This window comes from Trichomonas vaginalis, chromosome VI (assembly GCF_026262505.1).
Source record: "Trichomonas vaginalis G3 chromosome VI, whole genome shotgun sequence".
Taxonomy (NCBI): domain Eukaryota; phylum Parabasalia; order Trichomonadida; family Trichomonadidae; genus Trichomonas; species Trichomonas vaginalis.
The window spans coordinates 10709684-10725090 of NC_067208.1; the positions used below are offsets into that span (position 1 = coordinate 10709684).

General features: G+C 29.5%; 4 protein-coding genes and 2 non-coding genes across 6 annotated transcripts, besides 6 other annotated features; 3 read left to right on the plus strand and 3 right to left on the minus strand.

Moving 5' to 3' along the window:
• Positions 1 to 1541: part of a mobile genetic element that runs on past the window's edge.
• A 394-nt stretch (positions 1542 to 1935) lies between these two features.
• Positions 1936 to 1964: a mobile genetic element.
• Positions 1965 to 2402: 438 nt separating this feature from the next.
• Positions 2403 to 3200: a mobile genetic element.
• Positions 3201 to 3560: 360 nt separating this feature from the next.
• Positions 3561 to 4399: a mobile genetic element.
• Positions 4400 to 4930: 531 nt separating this feature from the next.
• TVAGG3_0841640 lies at positions 4931 to 5048 on the plus strand. Its single transcript has one exon. It is a non-coding gene; the product is annotated as a tRNA-Leu (tRNA).
• A 200-nt stretch (positions 5049 to 5248) lies between these two features.
• Positions 5249 to 5283: a mobile genetic element.
• Positions 5284 to 6450: 1167 nt separating this feature from the next.
• Positions 6451 to 6487: a mobile genetic element.
• A 205-nt stretch (positions 6488 to 6692) lies between these two features.
• On the minus strand, positions 6693 to 6807 carry TVAGG3_0841670. The gene has a single exon. It is a non-coding gene; the product is annotated as a tRNA-Leu (tRNA).
• A 532-nt stretch (positions 6808 to 7339) lies between these two features.
• Positions 7340 to 9829, plus strand: TVAGG3_0841680 (uncharacterized protein; the record flags this gene model as incomplete). Its single annotated transcript, XM_001320598.1, has 1 exon — positions 7506 to 9794. The coding sequence occupies one exon, from the start codon at positions 7506 to 7508 to the stop codon at positions 9792 to 9794; it is 2289 nt and encodes a 762-aa protein (XP_001320633.1).
• A 459-nt stretch (positions 9830 to 10288) lies between these two features.
• TVAGG3_0841690 (uncharacterized protein) lies at positions 10289 to 11904 on the plus strand (the record flags this gene model as incomplete). The annotated part of the gene is made up of 1 exon (XM_001320597.1): positions 10473 to 11876. The coding sequence occupies one exon, from the start codon at positions 10473 to 10475 to the stop codon at positions 11874 to 11876; it is 1404 nt and encodes a 467-aa protein (XP_001320632.1).
• A 394-nt stretch (positions 11905 to 12298) lies between these two features.
• Positions 12299 to 13875, minus strand: TVAGG3_0841700 (uncharacterized protein; the record flags this gene model as incomplete). The annotated part of the gene is made up of 1 exon (XM_001320596.1): positions 12359 to 13870. One exon carries the CDS (start codon positions 13868 to 13870, stop codon positions 12359 to 12361), a length of 1512 nt encoding a protein of 503 aa, XP_001320631.1.
• Positions 13876 to 14273: 398 nt separating this feature from the next.
• TVAGG3_0841710 (serine threonine-protein phosphatase family) lies at positions 14274 to 15363 on the minus strand (the record flags this gene model as incomplete). Its single annotated transcript, XM_001320595.1, has 1 exon — positions 14427 to 15350. One exon carries the CDS (start codon positions 15348 to 15350, stop codon positions 14427 to 14429), a length of 924 nt encoding a protein of 307 aa, XP_001320630.1.
• Positions 15364 to 15407: the final 44 nt, after the last annotated feature.

Genomic DNA, 15407 nt, shown 5'->3' on the forward strand with positions numbered 1-15407 from the left:
ACTTTGATAACAACTAATGATGATAAAATCAAGCTATCTTTTAATATTTTAAATTGATAAGACATTCAAAATATTTGAATGGTTTAAAATATTTTCTTTTAATTTCTATAAGATATTATCATGATTATATAATAAAATTTAAATTTTTATTCAAAAAGGCAATATTTCAAACTTTTAATTTCAAAAATCTTAATTCTGCAATAAGTGTATTTAATTGTAGCAAATTTAATGATCCTTCGTCATGCTTAGCAATTTGGAACTCATAAATTAATGATTTCTTCAAGTAAAATTCTGCATTATTTCAAAAGTCAATAATTCTCTAGTAACTTTTCTTCAAACCCTAACCATTATATTATATGTATAATGGAGAATAATTGCAAAGAAAGATAGCCGAATTTACTGGTAGTTCTTGTGATGCGAAATAATTGCAAATTAACACATAGTTTTAACAGCATCAATCTCTTTTTGCTCTCATTTAAATGCATTCGCACACTTTAATTTTGAAATATAAGAGTTTTGGAAATTATCAAATTTATCTGCTCAAATACTATAGATCTTCATAAGTGTTAATAGAATCACCAGCCTTACATATAGTGTTTAATATAATGATGCACATCATACTGGGATTTATTCCTTATTCATCTAGTTATTATAAGATTTACAACCCCATGAAAATTTAAAATTTTGTCAAAAATAGTGAATGTACCTTTTTTCTAACACAACTATCAATAAATTGTAATATCATTATACTATATATTAATATGAATTTTTATAGAAAAGCTTTATTTTTTTCTCAATTTTTAATTTCATTTCAGTCTCTAAACTTTCTTACTATGTAAAAACGTATTATTATAGTAATAAAATAAAATACATGTTTATTCGATCTCGTATTTCAAAAAAATAAAATTACTTATATAAAAAGATTCTCTTTAGTCAACTTTCTTTTTGAATCTCTAATAAGTTTTTACTGTTGCTTCTATATATTAAGTATTGATTCTTGTAGTAAAGAAAATCCGGAACGTTTATTTATTAGAATACTCGAACTTTGACTTACATATTACTAATTGTAATTATTTTCAAGAGCTATTTCTATTACTCCTACTTGTTCGGCTTAAAATCTGCTATATTGTTAAGATAAACTAAGTCTAAATTTTGAACCATTTTTTGAAGTTTAAAGTGTAATACATATCGATTTTTTATCCGAATTTAAGAATTGCTTCAAAGTTTTAGCGTGAAATCGTGCATTTTTTCTAATGAAATTGTTATTATAAGATAAGCAATCTGAGTTTTTTTGAATAATATGTCACTACACATGATAGAGCGTTACGTGCTGAAAAGTTACGCTTCGTTCTGAAAGTGGTAATGAAGTTTTATTAGAATTCATCAAAAAAACGTATGAAAATAATCGTATGTCAAAATGTGAGCACTTCTCAAAATTTGCTCACATTTTGACTATTTTTGTGAGATCTTCCTCACAATTTTTTGACAAACGTACAAAAAAGTGCCAAAATGTGAGCAAATGTGAGCAATTTTTATATCTCGAATTTTCTAGACATAAAGAAGTTGTTTACCGAGTTTTAGCTCTTATCTCTAACAAAAAATTAATTTTTAAAAAAATGACCGAATACGTTTCACAGCGAGAAAAAAATAAAAGGCAAGATAGAATTTTCTAGACATAAAGAAGTTGTTTACCGAGTTTTAGCTCTTATCTCTAACAAAAAATTAATTTTTAAAAAAATGACCGAATACGTTTCACAGCGAGAAAAAAATAAAAGGCAAGATAGAATTTTCTAGCCATAAAGAAGTTGTCTACCAAGTGTCAGCTGTTACTTCTTCTCAATACTGATATAAAATAAAAATCTTTATTATTTATTTAACCTTTATTGTTTCATTAAACTTCATTTATTTTATATTATAGTTTTATTCTTTTAGCTACTTGTAAAATAATCTAATTTTATATCATCATTTTACCGGATTATTCTTCAGTACATCGATTGTGTATCTAAAATAATATCATTATCCTTATTCTGTTTTTTCCAAAATTCTTTTAAATATCTTTTTTGGTTAGATTACTTTATACTTTTTACTTTTATTTTTTAATTTCAAAAAAAAATTTGGTGATTGTTCTATTCTGTTACAATGTGCATTATCATATTCTAATGAATTATTCATTACATACATTTAAAAAAACTTGTTAAAAATGAAATTAAAAAATTATGTTTATTATTACGCTGTGAATGTGTCAACAGCGGTCATGCCTGTATCTGTATCCCATATTTGCCACAACCTTTCTGTATCTGCATTTGTGTATTTCGGTTTCAGCTGATACATTTGATTTGGCGTGTAATTTGTTCCAGTTAATGGATTAATTGGGAGATCTTCATGCGGTGTGTTATTATTGTACTCCAAATAAAGGCAGGAATAGCCTGAATGCTTTGGCAGCGCTCCAATGTCGGCCAGAATCTCTCAATCTTCCCATTTTGGTAGGGAGAATGAGAGTCTGTATGCCGCCATTGGACGCCCCAAAGATCAAGTAGATCTTGAAAGGCTCCCCTATTTTCTGAACCGTTATCGGTCCAGAAACAATAAGGGGCGCCAAATTCAATGAAGGCGGAAGCCGCAACGTTCGCTGTCGTCGCTGCCAGCATATCTGGTATTTGTATACACGCTAGGACTTTGCGGCTAAAATCGTCGATTATGCCATAAATATACTGGCCACGAACACCCCTAAAATAATGAACATCTGCGTGCCAGATAAGATTGGGTGAAAGCGCCCAATATCTTACTGCTGTTTCTGGCCCGGCATGCTCTAATCGCGTCTTGGTGAAATGATTTTCTTTGAAGTATCTGCGTACTTCTCTATAAGATACATCAATTTGTTGTAATTTCAAACGTTTCCATTGTTTTGTTTGACCACAGGGAAAGGCCCAGTGGTCATGTATCACAGCAAGAGCTTTGATTTGGTCGTAGGGATTGACCCTACGACCTTTCTTGCCTTTAGGCAATGGGATATTCTGTAAGCTAAATTGATTTTGTAAAAAAGATTTTGAAACATCTAAATATTTGAAATCATTTGATTGAAGGGTTGGGGCGATGGGAACATGGGTGCAAGCTTCTTCCCATGTCATTTTACCTTTTTCAATCTGATTGGAAATACCAATTAGGTAAATTCGATCGACATACCCTTTGTAAGGATTCATTCTAATGAAGTACGTTAACAATCAAAATATTCTATAAGTGTGTAGTATGGAATTCAAAAGAATAAAGAAAATGGTAACGTAAATAAACGTATTATGAAAAAATTGATAATTAAAATGAAAAAAATAAAAAAAAATAAGTAAAGTGACTGGAAATGAAAATTAAAATCAGTGTAAAGTTTTATTTTTTTCTCGCTGTGAAACGTATTCGGTCATTTTTTTTAAAAATTAATTTTTTGTTAGAGATAAGAGCTAAAACTCGGTAAACAACTTCTTTATGTCTAGAAAATTCTATCTTGCCTTTTATTTTTTCTCGCTGTGAAACGTATTCGGTCTTTTTTTAAAAATTAATTTTTTGTTAGAGATAAGAGCTAAAACTCGGTAAACAACTTCTTTATGTCTAGAAAATTCTATCTTGCCTTTTATTTTTTCTCGCTGTGAAACGTATTCGGTCATTTTTTTAAAAATTAATTTTTTGTTAGAGATAAGAGCTAAAACTCGGTAAACAACTTCTTTATGTCTAGAAAATTCTATCTTGCCTTTTATTTTTTCTCGCTGTGAAACGTATTCGGTCATTTTTTTAAAAATTAATTTTTTGTTAGAGATAAGAGCTAAAACTTTGCAGACAACTCCCCCATGTCTAGCAAATTTAACATTCGTCTCCCATTTTTATATATTTGGTTTAGAATGTTCGAAAATGCGTAATATGGTCATTAATATTAATTGAAAAGAACCTTGAATTAATTCAATCTGATCTCACAAAATATTTTAAATTACAAACTTTGTAGTTTGAATAGATAATTAGTATTAAACTCAAATAACTAGTTTATTTTTGAATAAAAATTATTTGAATTTATTCAATTTTGTGAATTTTCCTTCAAAAATCAAGTTTAAATATCTTATTTGCCGTATAATTATAAATACAATGAAACATATTCGAAATTGAAAAGAATGACTTTTTCTGTTCTTTCAATCATTCAATTTGAATTTTGCAATATTGGATTTCTCATTAAATGCCTATTAAAAACAACAAGCAATTTAACTTACATTCAAATTTATTTGTGTTATATTCAATCTTCTCAAAACTTATAATTTTCGGCTATAGCATGATTATATGCTATATAATATAATAAACCTATAATAGTATCATTCTTTCAATTATTTGAAGAGAAAACCGAAAAAATCTATTTTCGGTCTATAACAATTACACATTTCATCCAAAATAACGTGCTTTTTCTATCCGCTCATTTCAACTTTTATCGGCACGCAGCTTAACTCAATTTTGATGTTTTTTCGCATTAACATGCAGCCCATATTAAATCCTGCATTTTACTGACATTATACCAGTTTATTTGAGAATTATGATTCTTTGATATCTCTTGTTTTAATTTAAATACATATAGTGAAGTTTCGTATGCTTATGGACATTTGAGATTTTTATTCCAAAAACGAATATCGCTTATTGTCAATGAAATATATTTTCATTCAAGATGAAGAATGCATAATTCAATCATAATCTACTATTTCCAAATTGTTTTTGCATTTAGACATTAATTTGATAAAGAATATTATCTTTCGAAATAAAATATTATCAAATCAAAACATGCCATAATACATATCTTCAAATAAAGCATCTGTTAAATAGAATATGTACAACTCATTACATGTTTGAATCTCTAAAAGTGACGAAAATGAAACCTTGATATATGCAGGAAGACAAATTTTAAATGTAAAGGGGTTTAGCTCAATGGGAGAGCGCAGATAAAATCTTTAGTATTGATAGTAAGATTTCTTACATCAAACGTTCAGATTTATAATCCTGAAATCTTGGTTCAACTCCAAGAACTCCTATTTTTGGTTTTTCCTTTTTGATATTTCAGTGTGGGAAGGTATATTAGCGATATTTTTTGATATTTAATAATCTAGCATATGCAGCAATCTTATATATAAATTAGATTAATCATGACATAATTTCAATCAAGTAGAATTTTTTAACTCATTTTTCATTCAAAATTGAATTAGTTGTCAATTTGTAATTGATCTTAAAAGTGTAATAAAAGAAATTCATCAAAAGTGACAGTCTCAATTTTTGACATCTGTAAATTCTAATTGAATGAGAAAAATGAAATAATACTAAGCATATATATATTCTAGATTTAATTATATTAGGAAAAAGTTAGTTTTGAGAGTACTTTTCATAGGCATATAGAATGAAATCTTCTGAAAAATATATAAACTCATATTATTTTCTAATATATAACTATTTTATATAAAAATCAAATTCAATGATCTTAAAAGCGAAGGATAAACTCAAAATTTACGAATTAATGAGTGGGAATATAATGCTTATCTATCATAAAACCATATGAATATAATTTTTGCTTTACGCCTAATTTTTGACGACAATTAGCAAAAAATGTTAAATGTTAACACTCAGTCCATTTGAATGAAAAATAAAAATTGACTTTGATTAAATGTTTTTATTATCATGCAATTCTTCTTGCAACCAAAGATTTGAATAAAAGTTCAAAAAATAAGATAGCTTAAAAAATAATATACGGTAGTGTTTACTAATAGATGAATAGTATATAAATTCTATTAAAATGGATTTGATCCAAAAAATATAAAACCAAAAATAATTGTTATAATTTAAATGAAGAAGTAATTTAAAACGATTTTATTTATGATCAAATTTTATATATTTTTTTGGATCAATCCATTTTAATAGAATTTTATATATATTCATCTATTAGTAAACACTACCGTATATTATTTTTTAAGCTATCTTATTTTTTGAACTTTTATTCAAATCTTTGGTCGCAAGAAGAATTGCATGATAAATAAAAATTTAATCAAAGTCAATTTTATTTTTCATATTCAAATGGACTGAGTGTTAACATTTAACATTTTTTGCTAATTGTCGTCAAAAATTAGGCGTAAAGCAAAAATTGTATATTTCATATGGTTTTATGATAGATAAGCATTATATTCCCACTCATTATATTCGTAAATTTTGAGGTTTATCCTTCGCTTTTAAGATCATTGAATTTGATTTTTATATAAAATAGTTATATATTAGAAAATAATATGAGTTTATGTGATATTATTTTTCAGAAGATTTCATTCTATATGCCTATGAAAAGTACTCTCAAAACTAACTTTTTCCTAATTATAATTAAATCTAGAATATTGTATTATGCTTAGTATTATTTCATTTTTCTCATTCAATTTAGAATTTACAGATGTCAAAAAATTGAGAGCTGTCACTTTTGATGAATTTCTGTTTATTACACTTTTTAAGATCAATTACAAATTTGACAACTAATTCAATTTTTGAATGAAAATGTTGATGGTTAAAAAATTCTACTTGATTGAAATTATGTCATGATTAATCTAATTTATATATAAGATTGCTGCATATGCTAGATTATTAAATATCAAAAATATCGCTAATATACCTTCCCACACTGAAATATCAAAAGGAAAAACCAAAAATAGGAGTTCTTGGAGTTGAACCAAGATTTCAGGATTATAAATCTGAACGTTTGATGTAAGAAATCTTACTATCAATACTAAAGATTTTATTGCGCTCTCCCATTGAGCTAAACCCTTTACATTTAAAATTTGTCTTCCTGCATATATCAAGGTTTCATTTTCGTCACTTTTAGAGATTCAAACATGTAATGAGTTGTACATATTCTATTTAACAGATGCTTTATTTGAAGATATGTATTATGGCATGTTTTGATTTGATAATATTTTTTTCGAAAGATAATATTCTTTATCAAATTAATGTCTAAATGCAAAAACAATTTGGAAATAGTAGATTATGATTGAATTATGCATTCTTCATCTTGAATGAAAATATATTTCATTGACAATAAGCGATATTCGTTTTTGGAATAAAAATCTCAAATGTCCATAAGCATACGAAACTTCACTATATGTATTTAAATTAAAACAAGAGATATCAAAGAATCATAATTCTCAAATAAACTGGTATAATGTCAGTAAAATGCAGGATTTAATATGGGCTGCATGTTAATGCGAAAAAACATCAAAATTGAGTTAAGCTGCGTGCCGATAAAAGTTGAAATGAGCGGATAGAAAAAGCACGTTATTTTGGATGAAATGTGTAATTGTATCGATCAAATTATAGATGTGACGGATTATAGTGAAGCGTTATTGCAGATTAAAGACTATTTCTCAAAATTCCAGACACTTCCTTTTGTTATTGTTATTGATTCCCATCTAAAAAATACTTTTTCAAGTAAAAACTTTCTTTATAAACACAATTATTCTCTTTTCATGGATGGGAACAAAAGTCATAATACATTCTACTTTGAAACATCATATATTGAAACTACAAATTTAAATTATTATCACGGCTGTTTTCTGTTTGTTATTGGATCAAATGCAACAGTTCTCTCGAAAAATATTAGCTACACACATCGAATTATGATCCTTACTGGCGAAGATAAGCGAAAAATAATTACAAATTATATGAATAGCATAGATAACAAAGCAAAAAGCTTACTCTTGCCGAAATCAAATTCTACACCTGATAAATCTTATATTAAAGATAACCAATTTACAATTTCTACGATAATCCAAAAATCTCAATCAGATAATTTTAATTTAAACAATTGCAACTTGAAGAAACCATATCCGGCATCACCACTAGATATTACTAAGTGTGTTAATAACTGTAAAACGACTGATATACCTGTTTTTCGAAAACTAAAATCAGATTTAGAAAAAAAAATAGAAAAACTACAAGAAGACATTATATGGCAAACTCGAATGATAACATTACATCTTTACTATAGTAGTGATTGCAAAAGCGAATGCATACAACCCCCAGATATGATGAATACAAGGCTATTTAATCCAATAACTCTCAGATCTTACGTAGGCATCACAAACTTAGCTCAGGCTTCATCAACCCTTATATCATTCCTAATAAGGAACCCAATAATACTAGAACAAGTAGTTTTGAGTCGAAATGATGATCAAGAATTTTTGCATCTTGCTTTTTCAGCGATACCATCTATTTTTGGCTTCTTCTCATCACATGAAATGGTCGAATTAGCATATAGTTTCTACGTGCATGTAACAGAAATGCCAAATACGTTAATTGTCACAAGATTATTGATGCCCTTCTTTAATTCCGGTCTCTCTGTGCAATTCATCAGTACTATAATGCATAAGTTCTTCCAATTGTATACTCCTGACTCCCAAATCATTGATGGAGAAGCTTTTAAAATTATTGTTCCTGAATACGCAGCAACATTGATCAGATACTGTATAGAATGGCTTCATTTATTATCAAATGAGATTGTTTATATATTACAATTGCTTATTGAACGAGGTTGGTCAGATACTGCATTATTAGAACTTTTCTTCGACAGATTCGTATTCCCACATATGAGAACATGGGCAAGGAAGATAATATCCAAGGATAAGTGGGAATTGATCGAAGAAATCCTTTCTTACGTAAAAAATTGCGATCCAGAGATTCGCAGGTTCAAAGATTCAATTTTAGCAACAACAGGAATGTTTATGGCCCCATATTTTAATTGTGGGGGCGATCACCAACCGTTTAGACACTTTGTTTGCGTAAATGATATCGTGATGCTAGGAATAGCACTTCACGACATAAATCTTATGCCAAAAACCATATCAATCAATGACTTCGTTGATATCAGTGAGAAAAAGAAGTTTGCATGGTTTTGGACAGATATATATCTGAAAAAACAAACTTCTTTAGTTTGTAAGTTGTTTTCCAAGGATGATGAGTTAGGCCAAGAGTTTGATAACCTTATTGATCTCAGATTTGACCTATCCCAACTTTCAAATTGGGATGAAATCTTAGATCGTCATATTTTAAGTACAATGGACCTCATGACCAATCGTGTTGTCATTGCCATACCTCAGAAAGAGCTAATGACCGTTCATTCCATATACTTTAAGTACGAATCTTTGTTTAGATCACGAACTTTGAAGCAACTCTTTATTTTGTCGGCCATTCGCTCAATGATCACTCATGTCCCATCCAGGTACATACGAAAAGTAATAGAGATTGGCCATTTATGGATTCCTTTCATGTCAAGAGCTCATACTTTTCTTCGTTTGCCAAATTTTGACACATTAGTTTCCCATTTTCGTCCATCATCGCAGCTGAGTTTACTCACGGCCATGCGATGTTTTAGAATGATCGATTTTGTCCCAATCAATGTCCAGTTCTATTTAATTGTTCGTGCCCTGAAACACATCGAACATGTTGCAACAAACGAATTTACAGGAGATTTGTTGTATTGTTTGTTGTTTGAGAGGATGGAGAGTGAAGCTTTTCTTGCAAGTTTCATTATTTTGTCTGCTTTCGCTATGAAAAATGATTTCTTTGCTGGACTTGTTTCAAGTGATGTCATGGAATTGTGGATGAAATGCGACACAGTTATTTTGAACTGCCTCGCTTTTGATCCCGAATTCATGGACCAGGTTATAGAGATTTCTCAGGAACTGACTTCTTTAGCATGTCCTTCTCCAAGTATAAAGAAGGCAGAGTCAGCACCACTCCTGAGTTTGTATTATTAAATTTATTTATAATTATTTGTAATAAATAGAATTCTATATTTAAATTTATAACTGTTTGATTTCATACATTGAAAGAAATGAACTAAGATCGCGTTTTACATGAGATATATTTTGCAATTATCAATCGATGCGGATTTATAAACTTCTTACATCGAACTGCATTATAACAGAAGATAATTAATTTACTTTTAACACGATATCATGACAATATCTATATTGTTGAAACAGAAATGGAAAATATGATTTTAACTTACCCATATTCAGTACTATGTTTCCAAGATTAACAAAATGGTTAAGCATAGTTTAAAAGTTACTTGAGACGTTATCTCATAAAAGATGTTTCAATAAGTTTTAGAAGTGAAATGGAAAAAAACAAAGGCTCTCTTTCTTTTTATATTTGATTACCTATTGATTAATACTGGTACTGTTCGAAATATATGACATGATATTTCAGTGTTTAATGAAGATATCTCAAATGTTATCATAGCAAACCCAAAATGTATGATAATTGGCTCTCTGCAAATTTTTCTGCTTGGTGTACATTCCAACAAAGTACTTTCAACTGCATTGAAAAATTCGACAAAATTAGATGAGATATTTACAGTATTTATACATGATAATAAAAATTAATATGGGTGTTTAATTTGTTCGTGTATCTTATTCAATTAATTTTTTATCATGAAAGAAATTCGTATTGATTTGGGTAAAGTCAACTTACCATTATACATCATTGCTACGTTGGCTTTACTAACAGTCATATCATCATTCTTTGAAGGAAGTCATGTTGCAGAGTTAAACAGTCTCCCAATAAATCGAACAGAATTAACTAACATTAAAAACATTTCAATTATGTTTACATCCAAAAATTTCTTCAAGGTCGATTTGTTTATTGATTATATATTTGATGTTTCATTAGAAGAACATTATAAATATATGAATCTTAGAGTTTATCAGGCTGGTATAGAATACCGTTCATCTACGAATGTATTAAATGATTACGCAGTAAATCGCCAAGTCTCTTGGTATTATTTAAATCCAGTTTACGGAAATGCGACAATTAGACTTTATAGAGGCAACATTTTTGTTGCTGAAGAAAATATGACAAATTTAGTACCCTCTAATCTATCAAATACTGGTTTTAGTTGCGTAGGAAAAGATACAAAAGATCGAGAATGCGAATTTTCAAATGTATGCTATAATGCTCAAAATATCCTTTATACATCATTCCATACTGTCACATCTCCTCTTCCAATTTTACAATTATCAGATTTGATTTCATTTTCTCCGAAACAAATATCAATGAACGTCTCACAAAACGCAGCTTACAAACTCGAAACTAATATTACTTATAACGAAAGAATCGTTGTAATTGCTTTCAACAGTTTTTCATTGTATTCTTGGGATTGGATTTACAATACGGCTACGCCACTTATCAATGCTATCAATGATGTATCTGATATTGACAGAATACATGCTATTGGAGCTCCTTCTTCAGTTATTAATTCTTCATTTTGTAATTTGTTCGGAAAAATGGAGCCACTCGAGGATCAACTTATTTGTAATAAGTATACGATCTTTAAGCAGCTAAAACCACAGCCTTGGGGCACAGTTATACAGTCAAAGAAAATTGTACTTCAAAAAATCAATGAAAAGGTCAAAAAGCCGACATATGATTGTATAATCTTAGAAGGTGGCTCTCATCCTATTAAATTTGATAATATGAATGAGATTGCTCAAGATATATCTAAATTAAATCCGAAAACCATTGATATCAACATAACAGATGATGTTGAAGTCATTTATTATGTTTCTCATGCTAAATACATTTTCACAACATCAGGATCAACAAGTTCTTTAGTTTTCTGGGTTAATCAAGGAAAATTCTTTGAATTTGTTCCTTCTGGTTTTGAAAATGTTGTAAATGGTCAACTACCAGCTGAATTTGTCAATGCCAGCTATTACCATTATGTTGTTTCGCAAAATGAAACAAAATTGTTTGATTCTAATCAGATTTATAACTCAACTGAGGATGTTTCGCTTAATACAACGTTCACTATTCATCCATTTGAGTTTATCCCATAATTGTTTGTTTTATATTAAAAAATATGAGTTTTTTTCTCTTCTAAGAATTTTTAATAGAAAACAATTACATGAAGAAAAGTATTGAAACTTATGTTAATGAGGAGATGTTTGTAATAAATAATATATTTCAATTTTATGAATTCCTCTCACATGGTATCTGTATCAATGAAAAGTAGTATTGACCATGATTTTCTTGTGTAATTCTCAGGGATGAGATTTTCAATCTCTTCATCAACTGATGGTTCATTTTTGTAGCTGATTAAAGTGCAAAACATTTTAACAATTAAATGCTTCGATGTTGTAATATATTTTATCAAATAAATATTACTCTTTCTAAATATTCAAAATGAAATTTATTTTGTTGTAGAGGAAGATGTCTCTGAATATAGTCCTTATCAAAAATGAAATAATGTTATTAATATAAAGTTCAGATCTTTAAATAATATAACACAAAATGAAAAAAATTAAAAATATATAAATACTTAATCATCGTATTCATTCATAAACAAGTCAAGAATTTCTATGGCCACGTTTTCTCTAATTTTGAGGATATTCAACTGAATTAGCGCATTTTCTTTTCTTTCTTTGAGTTCGACCATGTTATTGCGGTATGCATCAGCTTTGAGTATTTCTTCGTGATAGAAATACCTTGCCTGGTATTCTTTTTCTGCAATTTGGATTCTTTCTTTATGAATATCTTCTATTTTAGTCTTAAGATCGTTTAGAGCTTGGCTGCTTGATCCTAAGTCGTTTGTAGCTGTTTCTGTACGCTTTGCTGTTGTATTCTTCGTAAGATTAATTTGATTTGTTAAATCTGAGCTGACTTTCTCAAAATCAATTGAGGATTGTTGTACTCGTTGAGAGATACGTGAAAGGATGTCGTCAATGTGAGCATTATTCGCTTCAATGTTGGATTTCGTATTTTCAAGGTCAGCAGTGGCTACTTTGAGGTTTTCTTCTAATATTGATTGCTCCTTAAGAAGTTCCTCAAGGTCTTCTGTAACTCTGTTCTCGAAATCGTTAATATACTGAAGATTATCTGATTTTACGAATTTTTGTACTTCAAATGTTTGATCATCGGATTTCTTAAGATGATATTTCTCAGAACCAAGGTTTTTGTTGTATTCTTCTTGTAATTTTATATCGTATTCGTTTACGTCAAGTTCTGATTGTTTATCAAGAGCCAGATTAAGGCGCTTGACAAGCTGATTCTTTTGGGATAGTAAATTTTTATATTGGCTGATTTCTGCGTTGAATTGAGAATCTAAGCAATTTCTTTGGAATTCGGCGTTGATTTGACGCTTATCCAATGAGAGGCGTATTTTCATTTGAATGGAGATCCTCACACGCTTTTCTCTAGCTAAATTTTCGTATGAAACGACGATTTTCTCATGATGAGTGACTTCTTGCTTCAATTTCTCAACAAACGCTTTAACTCTCTTTATTTGCTCCGATGGTTCGTGGTTGGCCGGAATCTTGAAATCGGTTTCTATCTTTTGCGAAGGAGCTTCTTCGTCGAGATCAGATGTATCATATTCAAACTCGCTCTCAGACATGGTAGCTGAGCTCATTCCCATCTTAGATGCCGACGATTTAGATAATTGCGAAAATTCCATGGAAACATGGGGAGTTGTAGGGAGTTGATTAAATTGGTGTGTCTGTCTTTTCATTTCTTTAATATGTTTAAGAACGTTTGTTGTTTCTAATTGAACTTTATGAGAATCTCGCATTAATTGTTTAAATTCAGAAACGTCTTTTTCTAATTCCTTTATATCGTATTCACGAACAGCTATCTGATAAGCTTGTTTCTTGACACGCTTGATGTCATCGTCTTGAACTCGTTGAGCTTTTTGAAGATCTTTGATTTGCTTTGTTAAGTTAATATCCCTTTGTTTCACTTGATTTGTTACAGCTTCACGAATCACTGTCATCATACTTTTCTCGGTTTTGGACTCCTTTGGCCTGACAGTTCTTGCATAAGTTGAAGCCCTCATTCTTGAAAAATTGGAGCGTTTAAGAATTTCACAAAAATTATGGTGTTTTAGTAGGGTATTTTGAATCAACATGTTACATATAATTGATTTTCGCTTTAAAATAAAGGTTTTGTAAAATAGCAATTTTTTGTGGAGTTTCTCGTCTGTTTAACAATAGCTTTCTTCTATATGAGAAAATAATTTAATACATGTTCTATTTAATCGTTTGAGTTTCAAAGTGAAGAAATCATGGATAATATTCAAGATTAATAAAAAAATTGAAAATAATATAGATAAATGAATGTGAAAAAAGGAAAGAATAATATTTAGATCATTAATTGATTCTATCAAATGATCCAAAATCTGAAAAAACTAAAATTAGATTGTAAAAACCTTTAATTTTAATTTGATTTTTAAAATTTTCGATTTTTTTTTGGAATTCGAAAATGGTTTTCTTTGAGATTGGAACAGTATGTATGAGCTAAATGTGCCTATTATTGTTTAAAAGTATACCAAAAATAGAAAATTATGATAAATATGGATATTTTATTAACTCATTAGAGAAATAATACATAAATTAAACAAAATACTGAGGAAGCATTGATTCCGATTGTTTTCCTCTTGCACAAGCCAGAGCTTCACGGAAAATCTTAAATTTAGTTTTTTCAGAATTTGTAATTTCGAAAACTGTAGCGAGATTTCCTCCTCTATAGCAATAGTTTGGTGCTGACCAAACTGTATAGCAAAGACCATTGAACCAGTTGACATAACCATCCTGAGCCACCTGATGAGCTCTGCACATGAATTTCAGGTTGTTATTCTTTAAGAACTGTGCTGTAACATCTCCTCCAAAGAGATATCCAGCGCCACGCTGAGATTCTTCAAATCCACTGATAGTAGGGTCTGGATCTGACCAAAGAATGTCTGAAAAGAGGCCATATTCTGGTGGCTCTGCGTTACGATCAATTTCGTTAAGTTGAGATACTGTATGTAAATCTTTGCTTAATCCGCCATGAACGCAAAATACTTCCTTATCAATAACGGCGGCTAATGGTAGAGCATTAAATACTTCTAAACATAAATCGTAAACTGATTCATCGTTATATTTTCTTTTAATTTCTTCTTTGAAGCCGTAATCTTGAGTTACTTGAGCACTTTCGTGATTTCCTCTAATGAGGAAGATCTTTGTTGGGAATCTGACCTTCAGTGCGAGCAAAAGGAAGAAGGTTTCAGTTGAATAAAATCCTCTATCAACGTAATCTCCCAGGAATAAGAAGTTTTGTTCCGGAGGATGTCCACCAACTGAAAACAGTTCGAGAAGATCGTAAAATTGTCCGTGGATATCACCACAAAGGGTAATTGGACTCTTTAATTCCAAAACATTGGCTTCTTTAATAAGAACTTGTTGGCCCAAAGTTAAAAGATATCTTGTATCATCCATGTTTGGGAGCTTGCATGCCCAGAGAAGTTCAAGAATCTTATCTAATCGCTGCTTATCCATAAAAATATGAAAATTGAAAACGTGTAGAAAATATAAAGTTTTCAATCATTTATTATC